This window comes from Triturus cristatus, chromosome 4_2 (assembly GCF_964204655.1).
Source record: "Triturus cristatus chromosome 4_2, aTriCri1.1, whole genome shotgun sequence".
Classification (NCBI taxonomy): domain Eukaryota; kingdom Metazoa; phylum Chordata; class Amphibia; order Caudata; family Salamandridae; genus Triturus; species Triturus cristatus.
Window position 1 is genome coordinate 35,567,294 of NC_140586.1, and position 19,438 is coordinate 35,586,731.

General features: G+C 48.6%; 1 protein-coding gene across 6 annotated transcripts in view; it reads right to left on the minus strand.

Annotated features, from left to right (window-relative positions):
* The window catches only part of SMARCC2 (SWI/SNF related BAF chromatin remodeling complex subunit C2), a 501,863-nt gene that overhangs the window by 123,245 nt on the left and 359,180 nt on the right, over window positions 1–19,438 (minus strand). For 3 of the 6 annotated variants that reach the window (XM_085600307.1, XM_085600305.1, XM_085600303.1), the window contains exons 24-25: window positions 14,463–14,620; window positions 14,152–14,286 (exon numbers count right to left, since the gene is read on the minus strand). In XM_085600307.1, the coding sequence (XP_085456433.1) occupies window positions 14,152–14,286; window positions 14,463–14,620 (293 nt within the window). Of the gene's footprint in view, window positions 1–14,151; window positions 14,287–14,462; window positions 14,624–19,438 lie in introns of all 6 variants that reach the window. The other 3 variants (XM_085600302.1, XM_085600306.1, XM_085600304.1) reach the window with 1 other exon arrangement.

Consider the following 19,438-nt stretch of genomic DNA (forward strand, 5'->3'; position numbering starts at 1 on the left):
GCCCTTGCTGTATGCCTTAGTAGCTGAACCATTGACGTGTGCTCTGCGCAAGTACCATAGCCATAGCGGGATAAAATTCCCGAATTACAACCTTATTTTCTCTACCTACGCTGATGACACTCTCCTGTATATTAGAGACCCGGCCACCAACGTGTCTCCTGTGCTGCGTGAAATACTACGCTTCGGCGAACTATCGGGCCTCAAAATAAACTGGTCAAAATCGATGATATTCCCTCTGACCCCAGCAACTATCCCAGAGGAATTGGATTTCCCGCTGCATTGGTCTCCCCCTTTCCCTACTAGGCAGAATATCATTAATGAAAATGGTGGTTCTTCCCCGCTTTCTCTTTTTATTTATTAACATACCTATGGTCCTATCAGCTCAATTCTTCAAACATATTCACTCATTGCTAATTAAGCTGGCATGGGCCAACAAACAACCCTGTGCCTCTTGGAAACTGTTGGTCCTACCTTATTCAATGGGCGGATTGGGAGCACCAGATCTTGATCTATATTACCGGGCGGCCCAAGCCTCACACGCCTATTTTTGGCTGCACCAGCAGCCTACCCCCTGCATCTGCACATAGAGCGCATAACACAAGCCCCAGTGTATCTAGCGACCGCACTCCATCACCCGCCTCACGGAACTACCGCTGCTCTGGATTCAATAAACGCTACAGTCCATGCATGGCACAACCTTATAAACAGTCAGGCGGCAACCATATTATACTCACCTCAAACGCCCGTAGACTGGTGCGAATGGTTACCGGCATTAACTTCACCAGAGATGATAGCAGCTCTACACACTTTGGGGTTGAACATAAGAGGAGACTTTTTCAGTGATGGTCGGGGAAGGTAGGGGGTAGACCTACTAGAAAGGGAACTGAGGCCCACGTTTTTAAATACCCTCCATTACTTCAGAGCCAGGAGTGCGCTAAGGCAATTGCTGGGCGATGAAATGCTGGAACCCCTGGAGGTGCATTCTTTTACCGCAATGATTCGAGCAACTTCCCCTAAACGGATAGTGGCAAGGATATATTCCCAGACGCAGGAATTATATAGAGACCGCCATAATAAAGCCCGACTTGCCTGGCAAATGGACTTAGAACTGGACATTGACGACATGTGGAGATACTGCTGTGAGGCTACTAAGCGTATCTCGCTTAATGGGCGACATAGGCTCATCCAGTTTAAATTCTTGAATCGCATTTACTACACGTCACAACGCCTCCACAAATATGGGCTGCGTGACACGGCTAGCTGCAAGTGTTGCGGGGCACTGGAAGCTGACTTCCTACACCTAGCATGGCTCTGCCCACAGATTGCTACCTATTGGACACAAATCTTTACCGAAATTCGGACGATAATGCAGGTAGACCTTAGCCCAGACCCGCTACTATCACTACTAGGTTACTCCAAGAAGATACGGAAACCCCTTAGACGCCTGGTGGATATGGCGCCCCTAGTTGCCAAACGAGTCTTGGCAATGCGCCGGTCCAGTGACCCCCTCCCCACGCGGAAACAATGGACTAGAGATATGCTGTATTGCAACACGCAAACAGAAGCGTACAGTGAGCTCCTTTCCCCTAGGAATCGACCGAAGAACTTTTGGGGCCTTTATGCCACTTACATTGCGACTAAAGCACTGGATCAAACTGCAACACCTATTATAGCAGAGGATGATCCGTTGACACAGTAGACATAGCTAAAGTATCGGGAGATGGGATTGTATACTACTGAGATAACTGCCCAAGGCAGCTAGAATACTAAACCTATGACCTTGTTGACCCAAGAGGAGTTCAAACATTGGGTTCTATAACCTTGGAAGATCTGGTTGTTGGTTGCAATTTGGCAATGTGGAGGTGCATCTATTACACTATGTTTGGATAGAGGGCTTATGTGGATTGTGCTTTTATTATGTATGTATTATATTGCAAAGTGGAAACCGTGTTTTTTTCCTTTGTTAATTTCCTTTTTCTATCCTTAGTTCCTCTTTTATCATCATCATTTTTATGATTTGATTGTATTGTATTATTGAAATGGGAAAATAAAATATTAAACAACAAAAAAAAAAAAGTAAATTGCTCTTCTGATGGATACATCTGCCTGTGGATTCCTCACCTTTTGAATTGAATCCCACAGCAGTCCCGCTCCCGGAGGGGGTGTCCCCCTACTCATACCAAAAGTTCCTGCAGCACAGAAAGTGCAAAATGGCCATCCCTCATAACCTCCGAATCCAAGCAGTAATGCTCCGCAAAGGTGTGGAGGGAGGCCCAAGTTGCCGTCCTGCAGATGTCTATAACAGGAACACCTCTTGCCAAAGCAGAAGAAGATGACTTTGCTCTGGTGGAATGTGTTCTTATACCTTCAGGCGGCTCCTTCTTGGCCAGGGTGTCGCAGATCTTGATACACAAGATGATCCACCTGGAGAGTGTTAGTTTGTGGACAGCTTTGCCTTTCATTCGTCCAATGCAGCCCACGAAGAGCTGGTCATCCAGCCGTATTCCCTGGTTCTGACCAGATAGAAGCTGACACTATCTTAGGATCCAGGAGGTGAAGTTTCTCCTCCTCCTTGGAAGGGTGAAGGGGGATAGAAGGTAGGCAAGGTAATAGACTGCCCTTGATGGAAAGGAGTGACCACCTTAGGTAGGAAAGCAGACCTGGTCCTGAGAACCATCTTTTCTGCATGAATGGTTAAAAACTGAGGTTTAGAACTAAGAGCCTGAAGCTCACTTACCCTCCTGGCTGAGGTAATAGCAATCAGAAAGACCGTCTTGAAAGAAAGAAGCCTCAACGGACAACTATGAAGAGGTTGAAAAGGAGACCCTGTCAAGAAAGTAAGTACTAGATTTAAATCCCACTGAGGCATAATGAAGGGAGTGGGAGGAAGCCTATTGGTGAGGCCTTTAATGAATCTCATAACAATGGGGGACTTAGATAAAGATGGTTGATCCGGCAAACAAAGGAAAGTCGACATGGCTGACAAGTAACCCATTACCGTAGCCACAGCACAACTCTGCTGAGCCAAGGAAAGAGAGAAACCAAGCGCATTAGACAAATGGGCCTTCAAAGGATCAATGGACTTCTCTCCACACCATTTCACAAATTTGGACCACCTAGAGGAATAAATAGATTTGGTGGATGATAAAATAACATCCACCACATCCGGTGGGAGAAAGAACTCGGATTGCCCCGTTCAATCTCGAGGTATGATGGTGCAAGCTCTGGAGGTGGGGGTGTAGAATCTGCCCCTGCGATTGCTGGAGGAGGTCTGCCCTGAGAGGGAGACGGAGCGGAGGGTGCGATGAGAGGAGAGGTAGATTTGTATACCACACCCTTGGCCAATCCGGAGCGATCAATATGACTTGGGCCCGGTCTTGGTGAATCTTCCTCAGAACCCGAGGAATCAAGGGTATGGGAGGAAACACGTAAAGGAGCGGTGAATCTCATTCCAACTGAAACGCGTTCCCCAACGCTCACCGTATCGGAAACTGGAGACTGCAGAATGAAAGACAGTGCACATTCTCTTGAGTGGCGAAAAGGTCCAACAGAGAGAATCCCCACTTCAAGAAAATATGATGGACTACCTCTGGATGAAGCCTCCACTCGTGGTCGGCCGAGAAATGCCGACTGAGACCGTCTGCACGCACATTTAGCATTCCGGCAAGATGATTTGCACACACACAAATCCGTTGGTCCTGGGCCCAAGACCAGAGTAGCAGAGCCTCTCTGCTGAGACGATACAACCCTACACCTCCTTGTTTATGTACCACATCACGGTAGTGTTGTCCGTCAGGACCTGCACCGACTGACTGCAAAGGGAGGGAAGAAAAGCCTTGAAAGCCAAACATATTGCCCGCAATTCCAGAAGGTTGATGTGAAGCAACCTTTCTTCCGGAGATCAAAGACCCTTGACCTCCAGATCCCCCAGATGAGCACCCCACCCTAGAGTGGAGGCATCTGTGATCACTATGGCTACCGGTGGAGGAAGTTGAAAGGGTTTTCCTTGCGACAGGTTGCCCTCCACACTCCACCAAGACAGATCCACTGCAGTGTCTCTGGAAATCCTGAGCAACTCACGGAGATCTCCGTTGTGCTGAAACCACTGCTTGCGGAGGCACCACTGAAGTGCCCTCATGTGCCAGCATGCATTATTGACCAACAGTATGCAGGAAGCGAACAGACCAAGCAGGCGTAGGACCTTCAGGACTGGAACAACTGCTCCATCGTGAAACAAAGGAATCATCTACTGAATGTCGAGAATCCTCTGCGGAGGCGGGAAAGCTCGACACACAGTATTGTCCAGTACTGCCACTATGAACCGGTAGCGCTGTGAGGGCACCAGGTGAGATGTGGGTAAATTTATCGAGAAACTCAAGTCGAACAACAGTCGTGCTGTTACTTGCAGATGATGCAGCACCATCTCTGGTGACTTTGCTTTGAGCAGCCAGTCATACAGATGGGGGAAAACAGGAATCACCGACTTTCTGAGATGAGCTGCCACCATTGCCATCACCTTTGTGAAGACCCGTGGTGCGGAATTGAGACCGAACGCGAGGACTGCAAACTGATCATGTTGTGACCCTACCGTAAATACTTCCGATGCGACTTCAGAATAGGAATGTGAAAATACACATTCTGTAAGTCGATCGACACCATCCAGTCCTCTTGCTGCAGCGCCATAAGAACCTGAGCTAGGGTCAACATCTTGAATTTCTCTAGCTGAGGTAAAAATTCAAGACCCTGAGGTCTAGGATCAGTCTTAACCTGCCGTCCTTCTTGGGAATCAGGAAATACCGGGAGTAGCATCCCTGACCCCTTTCCTACTCTGGAACCAACTCTATTGCACCTTTGAGGCAAAACAAGAACCTCTTGCTGCAGAAGCAGCAAATGGTCCTCTGAACACAAGCCCTGGTGAGGATGGTAAGGAGGTGGAAACTCTCGGAAGGGAAGGGCGAACGCATTCTCCACAAGATTCAAGACCCAAAGGTCTGATGTGATAGATTTCCAATCATGTTGAAAATGGGACACCCGACCCCCTACAGGACCAGCATGCTCCAAGATGAGGGATCTACAGCTGCTTTCCCGTGGTACCAGTGGTGGGTACAGGGGAGGAAGAAGAGGAGGAGGAGGAGATTTGTCGGGATGCACCCCGCAGACGACCTCTGCCTTTCACTCTGTACAACATGTACAGATGGTTCTGCTGCTGCTGAGGCTGTTGACTGCCCCGAAAGGAAGCCGCCTTACCAAAACCACGGTACTTCCTATAACCAAAGCCCCTAGACTGGGACTGAAGACCCAAGGACTTTGCAGTGGCTTGACTGTCTTTGAACCTTTGCAGTGCAGAATCGAATAGTTTCTTACCTGTCGGTGTAGTTTTGCAGCTTGAAGATCTTTCTGGATTCACTGTGCTGTGCATTATTCCGCGATCTTGTGGTTGGGTCCGGATTCGTAGTCTTTTCTTTGTTTTTTTTTTTTGTTTTTTCGTAGCCCAGGTGGGCGTCGACGTACACCATTTGGTGCACCTCCCGTGACGTCGTCGTGCTTCCTGCGGAAGTCCCACCTTTGGGGCGCCATCTTCGGGTTCTTTTTTCCTTTCCTCTTTTTTTTTTTTTTTTTTTTTTTTTAACCCTAGGCGATTGATTAATCCTTCTTGTCCCTTTATCTGTATGTTTGTATTTCTTTGATCTTTTCCATTTTACCCCCTCTTCCTCCAGCCTCATCTTCCTGGCGGAGGTGGGTGGGTTCGCTAGTGAATCCAGAAAGATCTTCAAGCTGCAAAACTACACCGACAGGTAAGAAACTATTCGTTTTGCAGCGTGAATCTTTCTGGATTCACTATGCTGTGCATCGATTTTGTAGCGGTTTTCCTAGTTCTGTGGCGGCTGGGTGGTAGATGAGCGTTGGTCGTTGAAAATGTGCTGAAGCACCTTCTGTCCAACCTGTGCTTCCTTGTTCATCTGAATGTCCACGCAGTAGTGTTTCGTGAACGTGTGCACAGATGCCCAAGTTGCCGCGAGGCATATGTCCTGGATGGGCGTGTTCGCCAGGAAGGCCACGGTGGCCCCTTTCTTCCTTGTGGAGTGAGCCTGCGGCCCCTCCGCTAGCTCCTGTCCAGCCTGTTTGTGGCAGAATTGAATAGTGAGGGCAATCCACCTTGCGATGGTGCCCTTAGTCACTGGTCTACCCAAGAAGCTAGTAGCAAAGGACACAAACAGCTGTTTCGACTTCCTGAGTTCCTTGGTTCTCTCAATGTAGTGCATCACCGCTCTTCTGGCATCGAGGGTGTGCAGTGCCTTTTCTGCGTTTGTAGTCGGGTTTTGGAAGAAACTTGGTATCTGGATAGCCTGATTTATGTGGAACGCCGACACTACCTTGGGCATGAAGTGTGGGTCAGTTCTCAGGACTATTCTATCTTTGTGAATCTGAATGTAGGGTTCCTGCAGCGTTAGTGCTTGAAGCTCGCTCACCCTGCGTAGTGAGGTTATGGCCACCAGAAAGGCTGTTTTCATAGTCAACATCTGCAGTGTTGCCTTGTGAATGGGTTCAAACGGTGCCTTCATGAGCTCCGTCAGGACCACATTCAGATTCCATGCCGGCGGCGGCAACCTTTTCGGGGGGGCCATCCTTTTGGCTCCCTCCATGAATCTCTTCACGACCTGCGAGCTGAAGAAACTTCCACCTTTTTCACCTCTGGTGTAGGCCACGATGGCCGCTAGGTGTACCCTTAGTGAGCTCGAGCAGAGGTTACTCTTTAGAAGGTGTGTGAGGTACCTCAGTACTGTTGAGTCTCTTGTCATTCTGTTTTGCAGGCCCTTTTTCCGGCACCACACAGTGAACCTCTTCCATTTTGCGCTGTAGCATTTTCGTGTAGTTGGTTTCCTCGCCTCCCGTAGCACTCGCATCGTGCTCGGCGGCAATCTTAGGTGTGCGAACTCTAGGTCTTCAGGAGCCATGCCGCCAGGTTGAGGGTCTCTGGCTCTGGGTGCAGGACCTCTCCGTTTTGCATTGAGAGCAGGTCCTTCCTCCTCTCGAACCTGTATGGGTCACCTTGTGCCATTTCTTGAATTTGTGAGAACCATGTCTGCCTCGCCCACTGCGGAGCCACCAGGATCAGGGTCATGTTGCTGGTTCTGCACTTGTCGAGCACTCTGTGCAACAGGGGTATCGGTGGAAAGGCGTAGGCAAATGTCCTCGACCAGCTTATCCATAGGGCATTTCCCTTGGATAGCTGATCTGGTTGCCTGTACCCGAAGCTTTGGCATTTTGCATTGTGGCGTGTTGCAAAAAGGTCTATTGTGGGAGTCCCCCATCTCCGGAAGATTTTCTCCGTTTCCTGGCCATTGAGCTCCCACTCGTGTGATGCTGAGGTCTGCCTGCTTAGCCAGTCTGCCTCCACATTGTCCTTCCCCGGTAGGTGAATTGCCAGTAGATCTATCCTGAGAGGTATGGCCCATCTCCAAATCTCCTGAGCTAGGGATGAGAGCGGGAACGACTGTGTCCCCCCTTGTTTGTTGATGTAGAACATCGCCGTGGTGTTGTCTGTTTGGACCAACACCCTCTTGTTGAACAGGTGCCTCTGGAATGCCTTCAGGGCTAGCAGGATTGTTTTCAACTCGAGGTAGTTGATATGGCGGACCGCATCTGCTGGGGCCCATAGACCCCTCACTCTGAGGTTGTCCATGTGCGCTCCCCATCCCTTCTGCGATGCGTCCGTGGTAATGGTCACTTACGGGATTGGTGGTGTCAGGCTTCTCCCTGCTGTTATGTTGTCTCTGTTCCACCAAGTTATCTCCTCCTGCACTGCGTGCGTAACAACCACTAGATCCTCCCAGCTTCCTTTTGCTTGTGACCATTGTTGTTGTAGCCATTCCTGGAATGGTCTCATGTGCAGGCGTACATTCGGCACCAGCTGGATACAGGACGCCATCATCCCCATCATCTTGCTCACAGCCCTCACTGTCAGAGCTCGCCCCTTCTGGTAGAGCTTCGCCTCCTTCGGTAGAGCCTCTGTCCTCCTCTCGCTGGGCACTACTGTACTGTTGCGGGAGTTGATCTTTGCCCCCAGGAAAATCTTCACCTGCTCCGGTTCCATTGATGATTTTCCCCAGTGGATCGAGAATCCCAGATTTGTGAGGGTGTCTGTTACGCGTTTTGCGTGCCTCTCGCACTTTCCGCGTGAGTTTGCCTTGACCAGCCAGTCGTCCAAGTAGGGGTAGACATGTATTCCCTGCCTTCGTAGGTGCGCCGCTACCGCCGACAGGAATTTTGTAAAGACCCTTGGTGCTGATTTTAATCCGAAGGCCAGGGTCGTGAACTGGTAGTGTTCTTGTTCGATGGTGAATCTTAGAAGGCCCTTGTGCCTTCTGTTTATTGGGATGTGAAGATAGGCATCCTTGAGGTCCACGGTGACCATGAAGTCCCCTTCTCTTATCTGTGGCAGAACCTCCTGCAGTGAAGTCATTTTGAACCTTTGCGTTCTGATGAACTTGTTTAGGTAACGGAGGTCTAGTATGGGTCTGAGGTCTCCGTCTACCTTCGGAACCACGAAGTAGTTTGAGTAGACCCCTTTGTTGCGTTCTCTGAACGGCACTGTCTCTATGGCTCCCTTTTGCAGGAGTTTCCGCGTTTCTTCTCTGAGTATTGCCAGTTCTTGGGCCGATCTCAGTCTTCCCCTTGGTTTCCTGTTTGGAGGTCTTTTCTCCAAATCTACGCAGTACCCGTACTGCACAACGTTCCGTATCCACTTGTCTGTGGTTATACGCCGCCACTCCTGAAGGTAGAACCTCAGTCTTCCGCCTACTGGTGTCGTATGCTCGTAGGCTCTTGAATTTTCTCTTCCCCCTGATGACACTTTTTTGCGCCTCACCCTTGGGGTCCTGACGAGGGTAGGCGTCCTCTTGCGTGCTGAGTCACTTCGTCGAGGGCTGTTCGCCCCCTCTCCTCCTTTGGCCACGTCCGTTCCCTCTCCCGCGAAAGGACTGGCCCCGAGGTTGATATTGCCAGTTTTGCTTCTGCTGACCTTGTCCGTGACCTTCACCCTGCTGACCTTGTTGGAACGCCTGGTGCTACGTCCCCTGCTGGCTTCCTCCCCTACCGTAGGGTCTTCTCGAGGGATTTCCTCGCCTCATTCCCCTCAGCTGTAGGGCCCCCATGGACCTCGCCGTCTCGTTTTCTTTTTTCAGCTGGGTGAGCTTGTCGTCCACTGTTGCTCCGAACAGTGTCTCTCCATTGAAGGGGGTGCCAAGGATGTTGTTCTGCACTTCCGGTTTGAATCCCGAGATTCTTAGCCATGCATGCCTCCTCTCTGTGACCCCTATGGCCATGAGTCTTGCTGAAGTCTCTGCCCCATCCAACGCCGTCTTTATACAGGAGTTGGCGATGTTTTTGCCTTCATCTATCAGGTGATTCGCTCTCTGCCGGTATTCTTCGGGGAGGTGCTTTACTAACTCCCCCATCTCATCCCAGTGCTGGTATTGGTGTCTATTGAGGAGTGCATTTGAATTCGCCATGCGCCAGTGCATTGCGGCGTTCCTCTCGACCTTTCTTCCTGTGAGGTCAATCCTCCTGCTCTCCTTATCCGGGGGTGGGCCCGAAGTTGCTGGTACGTTGGCCCTTCTCCTGGCCGTGGAGGCTATGATGGAGTCTGCGGTCACGCTACCCTTGATGTAAGGGGGGTCCAGGGAGGAGTGCTTATATTTCTTCTCTGTCCTGGGCGTGATCGACCGGCAGGTTGCAGGTTCCTTGAAGGCTTCTCTCCCCTGATTCATCACGCTTTGTAGCATGGGGAGGAACTGGCTCCTTGTCTGGATGGGGAGCAGTGTCTCGACGAGAAAATCGGCTTTCGGTTTCTCCTCGTCGAGTTTGACGCCGAAGGCCATTGCTGCGCTCCTGACCACCATATTGTAGACCCCGATGTCGTCGGGTGGCGAAGGCCTCGAAGGGTACGTGTCCACGGGCTCCTCCGGGTTTTCGGTGTCGAGATCGTGCCATTCGACGTCGTTGCTGGTAGATGCCGCCGATTCGTAGAACGACCGTTGGTCTTCTTCCTCGGCTTCTCCCTCATAATAGGGCTCTTCTTCCTCTTCGAGTTCCCTTGTCAGCCCTTCGGCGTCGAACTCGTCTTCGACCTCCTCGACGTCCGCTGATGGAACCGTTGGAATCTTGAATTCCTTCATTCTGGCGTCGAACTCCTTCTTTCTTTGAAGGATGTTCTCCATTTCGGCCTCGAGCCGCCTCTTCTTTTTTTTCCATCTCGGAGATGCTTTCGGCGTCGACCGCGGGTCTTTTCGATGAAACTTGCGTCGACGTCGAACGTTCTTTCTGCGTCGATCGGCCCGTTTCATGGGATGCTTTCGACGACCCTTGCCTTTCGGCGTCTTTCGGCACCAGGGAGTCCTTATCTAAGGATCCGCTCGGCCTCTTGTCCGTGGTTCCCCCTTTGGACGTCGAAGTTTTCGGCGCCGGGGCTCCCTTCGTGGACTTTGACTCAGATTTTCTCGAGTCACCCTCGTGTTGTCGAGGTACTTTCTGTTTTGCGCTCGACGATTCTCTTACCTCGTCTTCTTTTTTCTTGTCGGTCTCTACGACCGTGAAGTTTTCGGCTGTCTCGGCGACGTTGTCCTCGTCGTCCGAGGAGAGGCCCAGAGCGTAGAGCGTCGGGGGCTTCCCCTTGCCATCCATGCTGGCGTTGGCCCTTCTCTGCCGCTCTCTCACCCCGAGTGTCTTCGGCGCGAAGGTTGAGCAGGCGTTGCAGTCGATACTCTGGTGATCGACCGGTAGGCAGAGGTTGCAGACCGGATGCTGGTCTCTCTGCGCGAACTTGTGGTGGCAGTTTGGGCAGAACTTGAATGGCGTCTTGTCCATTGCGCTCAGGGTCTCTGAGCGTGCATTCTCCAAGGCCGTCGAAGAAAAGGGCGCTGGTCCTCCTTTCTTCGCGCTCCTGATGAAATCTTTTCCTCTCCTGATATCTTCTAGTGTTTCTATCGATGAAACTCGCTTTTCTTCCTTCTTCCTTCGAGTGTAATTCTGGAGCTTCCCGATGACGATCCAGACCCAACGGCGGAAAAAAGAATCTGAAGATGGCGCCCCAAAGGTGGGACTTCCGCAGGAAGCACGACGACGTCACGGGAGGTGCACCAAATGGTGTACGTCGACGCCCACCTGGGCTACGAAAAAAAAAAAAAAAAAAACAAAGAAAAGACTACGAATCCGGACCCAACCACAAGATCGCGGAATAATGCACAGCATAGTGAATCCAGAAAGATTCACGCTGCAAAACCGCCTTTTCACCAAAAAGCTTGGATCCATCGAACGGGAGGTCAAGAAGAGTAGCCTGCACATCTGGAGAGAACCCTGAAGACCTAGGCCAGGCATGCCTCCTGGTAGCGATAGAGGAATCAATCACCCTGGCGACCAAATCCGCGGAGTCCAGGTCAGACTGAATAACTTGACGGACTGCAGCCTGTGTATCGCCAGACCTCCAAAAAGGAACCACGATAATTTTCCCGCAACTTAATAGACTCAGCCAAACAGTTGACTCCTAAGGCATGTATATACCTCCCCAACAGGCACGTTGCATTGGTAGACTTCAACGCCATACTCTAAGAGGAGAAAAGCTTCTTGGCAGATTGCTCCAATTTCTTAGAGTCCCTGTCTCCAGGAGTTTGAGGGAAATACCCAGCCGACTGTTTAGAACAGGAAGGCTGCACTACCAAGCTTTCTGGCGAAGGATGAGCAGAAAGAAAAGCAGGATCATTAGGAGCAGGCCTGTACCTCCTTGATACAGTCCTTGAAACAGCAAGAGCCGATGAGGGCTTCCGCCACACTTCCAGAATTAGCTCAGTCAAGGCCTCATTAAGAGGTAAAAGAGGCTAAACCACAAAAGATGGAAAATGTATTACCTCTGTGAGTCCCCCACACTCTCTACAAGGCTTAATTCCAGACTTCTTCAAAGTAGCCATCGCACTGCTGCTCCAAGAGTGAAGAAGAAACAAAGTATAACAAAACCAATTGGAGAGTCCCAGAAAACCATTACGCATCGTCGGCACGAAAAAAGGGAACAGACGTCAGCACGCCAACGAGGTCTTCTTATGGCTCCGATGACGTCATACGGAGTCGCGAGCGGAGTCGTGCCATTATGACGTCCTCGTTAATGTGGGAGAGCTAGAAAAAAGAGTTGCCATGAAATACTGGCGCTGGGGTAATTCAAAGGGTGAGGAATCCACAGGCAGATGTATCATCAGAAATACTTTAGCAGCCTGTATAACATGCTATATTGGCCAGTTCCCTTTAGTTATCATGGCCCATTGGAACAGGTCTGGATACTTCTAAATAGCCACTCTACAAGTGGAAAGTCTCTTGCATTTTATTATGCTATGAAGGAACAAATAAAACTCTGTGTGGCAATTTAAAGCTCAATCTACCACACATAAAGCAGCTAATGCCCTTTAAATGGCTTATCACAGATTCTTAAAAAGATGCTGAAGTAGGGCAGGCCGCCTTGATAAAAACTCAATGTAATTTTCATTGATTTATCTTTCATGCTTTCCACCGCTTTTATTAGGAATAGGCTTGCAATTCTATTCAGTGCATACAATTATCAACAGAGATCACATGAAGGAGAAAGAATGGTTGCTTTACAGCAATCCCTAGTTCTCCCTCAGGGTAATCTCCATGAAAATCCTAAACAATCCTCCTCCCCCTGTGGAAGGGATAAAAACGTTAATATTTCTCTATTTTAGTACCCTATGATTCCTCTGTGGTAAATGAACTGAGGCAAATGCCACTAAGAGACAATGATGGGATACTGGAGGGCTGTAGGCCCTTAAAGTCATAATGTTAATTCTTCCCTTTCCATGGCTGCAGCTTACTTGGCTACATTGTCCTTCTTTCTTCCCTTCATTTCATTAAAAATGTTTCCAAACATTTATTTTTTTTGCCACTTAGTTCTCTAGTGACAAATATTTTTATTGCGAGTTTAATTTTTATTAAAAAATTGTAATTTGCCTATATAGCCCTGCTAAATAGACTGCTACATTGTTTCTCTTCAAACAAGAAGTATTTCTGGCCTTTCTGAAAAAAGTGAATGTGAAATATATATTCTCTGTAAAAAGTGCTTTGGGACCATGCTTGTGGACAAGACTATTCAATGCTTATGATTACCAAAGATGATCAACTGAAAGAGAACCCTAGCACTACCAGTCTTCTGTTCTGATTCTGTAGTCCTCATCAGTCAAGTCTAGTATACCAAGCAGTTTTCCACATAAGCTAATACTTTTTTTCCAGATCAATGTAAAACTGTCTTGAGATCCTTAGCTCCTACTCTTACAGCCTCACTGCTTCTCTTCTGCACACATTTATTTTAAAATTTTCTGTTCTCCTTTACCAGCCTCAGAACCCCTCTTAAAGTGTCTCAACTGTCACTGTACCCCATCAACATCCCTCTCCTTCTGCTCCTGTTGCCTCAAAGTCCCTTCTTCAGTCCACCACCCCAATGATGGCCACCTTAAAACTCTGCTGGCTTCTCTTCCACTACCTTCGAATATGTAAGCCTCACTTCTCCTGCACCGATAGCCAAAAGTTACAATCACACGTCCTATCATGGCCCTTATATCCTCACTCCACTCTTATTCAGTTACTACAACCTTATTTCTGCCCGTTAGTCTTTCAATAGTTACAGTTATCCTGCCTCAGTCTCTGTAGCCTGACTACCACTCTCCCTTGCTGTAGCACTATTAAGAATGATATATTGACCATTGACTCCATTTTGCATAGCTGACTCAATTTTCTGTGCTGACTCCATCTTTTGTAACATACTCCCTTTTCTGTGCACACACGCAGCTGCAAAGTAGGGAGGGGATGTTTTCTCTCTTCACTTGTTCTTGACCTGGGAGGCGTGTCAAATTAGAAGCACAACACTTGTGCATCTAATCTCACAACCCCTTGCTCTCAGCCCATGTATCAACACCCCCTACTTCAGCCTTTATTGACTCATTGGCCCCTCTATGCCCACTACCCCACCAAGTCTTTTCCTCAGAACCTGTAGTCTAATTGCTCCTCTCCTGGATACGGTTGCCTCCCTCGTCTCCCAAGCAGCAATTTTACTCCTTTCCCATACAGCTGTATCAATATCGGCCCCAGTATCCTCACCGCTTCACGTTCGCGGTCCATTATGGTCTCCAGCTCTTCAAAGTGCCTGAGCTTTATCTCCAGCTTCTTCATCTGTGTCTCCACGAGCAGGGCAACCAGTGACTTGATCTTGCGCTCCTCCACTGCAGCAAGATGCTGGAGAGCAACAAAACGGGATGATGGTTAAGAGAACAACACCTCCCCTAGCTGCAAAGGAAGCAGGTATACGAGCACTATACAGATCTATAACCCCCCCCCCCTTAGACACCAGCCCCAGGTACAGACAAGGCCCTCTTCTCAGCACCACCTTGCCATTTGGCATGCCCCATTACCTTTGCTTTCACTGCAGCAGCAGCCAGTGCTGCGGCAGCGGCTGTAGAAAGATTCCCTTCGCCGATGTTACGTTCCACTTTGTTCTTCCTCTCTCCTTCTCCGTCATTGCCTTCCTTTCCTCCTTCTTCCTGGAGATCTTTTGGGTCCTTCTCAACATCTGCTATGTGGTAAGTATGCAAAACGCAGGATGAATATAATGTGCTTTGCAATATCTTGCATTCTGTAAAATGTCTCTTCCATGCAGCAATTATCAGACATTTTCTTTTCTTGAAACAAATGAAAACCTTATGGATGTGAAAAAGTAGAGAAGTACAAGCTGCTGTCATACTAAAACAATGCATTTACAAGGGTTAATAAAAAATGGTTTCTTACCTGTAGGAGAAGTTTTGCAGTTGAAGAATATTCTGGATTCACATGTTGTGCATTATTCAGCCAGCTAGTAAATAGGTCCGGAATTCTCCACTGTATTAGTAGCCCTTCTATTCGCCCTCTCTGAAGCTCCCACATGCCCCCATCCTCATATTCTTTTTGTTTTGCTCCCTTATGTTCTGGGGAGGTGGGTGGTTCGCCTGTGAATCCAGAAAATTTGTCAAGCTGCAAAACTGCTCCTACAGGTAAGAAACCATTTCATTTTAGAGTGTGAATCTTTTCTAGATTCACATGCTGTGCATAGATTTTGTAGCGTTTTTTTAATCCTTGTGGTGGTTTAATTGAAGATGAGTTTGAGCTTGTAAATAAATGTCTTAATACCTCTTGTCCCACTACCTTGTTCATTTGTATGTATATGCAATAGTGATTTATGAAAGTGTGCACTGATGACCAAGGAGCTGCCATGCAAATATCATACAATGGTATATTTGCCAGTAAGGCTATCATTGCTCCTTTTTTGCGAGTCGAGTGTGCCTTAAGATTGGTTTGTAGTTGTTTTGCCGCTGCTGCATGACAGATTTGGATTATTTACGTGATCCATCTAGAGAATATGTTACATGTAACGAGTTTCCCCCTGTCATTGTCTACAGATGACACAGTTGCTTTCCCCTCCCGATTGGCTTTCTCTACATAGAACATTGTACAGCACTGTAATTGCATTTATATAGCGCTTACTACCCCTGATGAGGACTCAAAGCTCTTTTTCGACGAGTAGCACGCCACTCCAGAATCCATAAAGGATTACTGGTGAATTAGTATAGTAAAATATAAAATTAATTTGAGTGGTGGATAGGTTAGTATGTTATTTGGATTGAGAAGGATAGTGGAGGGATAAAAGAAGGAAAAGGTTTGCTTTTATACAGCGCTTGCTACCTCTATATGATCGCTCTTTTGGCGTCTAAAGTGTTTAACGCTTTTCTGCTTGAGTATTTAGGGCTTGCCTAGGCAATGCTTACGCTGTACTTTCCAGACATGCTGTATTCAGGTATGGACTTGAAGCTCCGCCCATTTTTACGCCCCTCTTTTCAATTGGTTCCTCTTACTGTCCTTTGTAAATGGTGGCTTTTGATTCGTGAATAGTCTTAGTAGTCCCTCCTTAATACCGCCTTTTCTCGTTTCGTAACCTCCCATGAGGACTGCTCTCTTACGTGTGTTGTTAATCAGGTATGTTTTATGTACTGTCTGTGAGAATCATTTTCTTAAATGACTTTTGCTCCTATTTGTAAGAAACTGGCTCTATATATACTGCACCAAAGTGAGGTACAGTGTGCATAGAGTCTAAGAGTCCCCAAAGGTAGGCAGAGGTTAAAGTTAGATATAAGCTTACTCTCTAATAGAGGTAGCTTGGTCGAGCAGTACGGCAGTATCAGAGGACAGTGTTAAGCATTTGATGTACACACTCAGTCAGCAAATTAATTCACACACTCAAGAACTGAACTCTAAGCCAATTGTTGTTGTATAAAAATATACTGTTTATTTTTTAACCAAGCAGGCCTGGTACAGGTAAGCATTAAATATGTTTCAGTAATAAGTTACTGGATATAGGACAGTTTGAAAATGCAATAGAAATTGTACTTTGTTTGATTTACAGGGAAGCAGTAGTATGCAACACGTAGGAAATACAGTACATTGGAATGAATAGGCAAGTTCAGTAAATTGCAGGTAAGTTACTTTTTATGTTACTTTTCTAACTCAGTGCTGGATACCTAGATTCAGCACTGGGACATTTCCTAGACAGGTAAGTAATTACGTTTTGGTTATTCGCATGATTTATAAAGAATATTTTCAGTTTTCAAAACTCCACACTTAGAAACCTTTTGGAGCAGTACATTGAAATGAATGAGCTTCAACAATAAATTGCAGGTAAGTTACTTTTCACGTTACTTTTCTAACTCAGTGCTGGAGACCTAGATTCAGCACTGGGACATTTCCTACAAACAGTTGAGTAAACACGTTTTGGTTATTTGTGCGATTTTTAAAGAATATTTTTAGGTTTCAAAACTCCACACTTGAAAACTTTTTGGAGAAAAAGTGTCAATGTTATCCTATGGAAGGAAAACAGTTTAACGGTTCACAGGTAAGTAATGGACTGTGGGAGTTGAGGTTCTGCGGTTAGACTCAGGGGTCTCCCAGGGTCAGTGATGCACTGTTGTTGCACCCTCAGCGGCACTAGGGCGGCCGGGTGCAGAGTGTTGAGGCCCAATGTTATCCAAAGGGGGATAGGTGGCCTCCGGTTGGGGGCTGCTGGCAAGCAGGCCACTGGGTTGTGGGAGCAAAGCTCCTAGGGTTAAGCTCAGGGCACGTTGGGGACCAAAGTAGCACCAAAGATGCACCATCAGCGGCACTAGGGCGGCCGGGTGCAGGGTGCTGTTTTGAGGTCGGGTGCCCTGTTTTCAATGGAGAACTTCCGGGACAAAGAAACACTGCAGGCTCGGGGACGAGGATCTTCTGGGTGCGACCATCACTTCGAGGGGTAAGTTGGGATGTCATGGGCTGGTTAGGCACCGTTGGTTTGGGCACATAAGGCCGTGGGGCGTCGGGTGCAAGGGGGCCTTTTGCCGTTGGATTTTCTTACCCGCTCTTGTCGCGGTAGGGGGGGGTCCTCTGGATTGAGGCTGCAGGCGTCGTCTGGAGGACCTCCTCGTGGTGTTTTTCCACTCGAGCCGCGTTCGGCAGGTGCAGAGTGGGCTGGATTCACGGTCTCTGGCTGGCACCAGAAGCTGCAGTTTCAACACGTCCGGTGTTCACGGGAGAAACAGTCTGGGAAGTGAAGGCAGGCAGGTCCTTCGGGGTTTGTGAGGTTGCTGGCTGCTGGACATTCCGGGACTTTGCAGGAGCAGGTTCGATGGGAGACAGACCTGTGGGGCTGGGGCCAAGTCAGTGGGCGTCGTCCTCTTGTTAGCTCTACACGACTCTTCATCCTTCTTTTCTTCTTGTAGGTAGGCTGGATCTGAGGAAGAAAGGTTCAGGGTGCCCCCTAAATACTAAATTTAGGGGCGTTATAGGTAGGTAAAGGGCAGGGGCCAATGGGTCCCTTTCCTGGGGTGGGTACATCCCCTATTCTGCCACTCTCCAGTGGGAGGGGGGCAGGAGCCTGTCCCTGGTTGGTTGAGTACCCCCATCCTCAAGATGGCGGGGACTCGAGGCTGTGCTTCACCTCGCCTCCCCCACCTGAGTGGTGGAGTTGGCAGAGGTGGGCACACCTCTTTTCCTCACTTGTTTTTCCCACCGGTTCTCCCGCCCAAAGTGAGGGGTAGAACCAGTGGGGACCAATTGCTGAAAGCAGCAAATGGTCTGGAGAGGCTCACAAAGGCGGCATGCCTTTGAAGCTTCTCCTTCGTGAACCCTGCCCATCCTGGGGGAGGAGGCTTGGCACCTCGTTCCAGGATGTGCATTATTTCAGGCCCCCGAGAGCAGCAAGCTCTCGACCCAGGGGTCCAGAACCCTGTCTGGGGGTGGCAGCCTAAGCAGCCACTCAGTCAGGTCACCAGGAGTTGGTTGAGTTTCAGGGGGCATCTCTAAGATGCCCTCTGTTGTGCGTTTTAAATTAAATCCCACACTCGCATCAGTGTGGGTTTAATGTGCTGAGAAGTACCAAACTTCCCAGTCTTCAGTGTAACCATTATGGTGCTGTGGAGTTCGCAATTACAAACTACCAGCACCATATACTCTCAATGACAGCACTGCTCTTACATTGCCCAGGAATGGACTTGGGCACTGAAGGGGTACAGGGCTCATGCACCTGTACCCTCACTACTGGCATAGGGCACCCAGCATGAGGGGTGACTGATGTAGGCCAGGGCAGTTGTTTGTGGGCATGGCACACAGGGATGTGTGCCATGTCGACTCTTCACTTTGTTCGGCACCAAGAAACGCAGCCTGCAAAGGCAGTGAGTGTGTGGGTGTCAGGGTACAGGGCCTCTAAGGGTGGCACAATAAGTGCTGCAGCCCTTAGAGGCCTTCTCTGGTCACAGTGCCCTGGGTACCTGTGGTACCATTTACCAGGGGCTGACATGTGGCCAGAGATGCCAATTGGGTTTAGGCTTCAATGCAGTTTTAGGGAAAGAACATAGGCTCTGGGTACCCAATTAGCAGGAGCCCAGGGTACACTCAGTCAAAGAACATCAGCAATTCAGCAAAAAGTGGGGGCATACCATGCAAGAAAGAGGGCACTTTCTCACACTATTGCACTCATGATGTGCTCTCCTAAATCTGCAGCCTCGTTTCGTTTAAACAGCGCGGCTGCACTTTATGCTATCTTATATTTTTTTTAAAGCGCTACTGTTTTGAGACCCGCTTTATGTTCTTTTGTCATGTTTGAGAATGGCGTCAGCGCATTTGCACGCCTCGACGAAATCAATTAACACCCACTTAACAATGATACCCCTTCCCAACCCCTCATCCCCGTCCTGCCCCCGGGTGCTATACTTCAGTTTAGGTTTCAGCACGGGTGCTGCATTAAATATTTTAGCACAGCTCCCGTTTTTATTATTATTGTTTTTTATTTTATTTAGCATGGCACCTGCTTCACGGGCCGCCGTGCTCA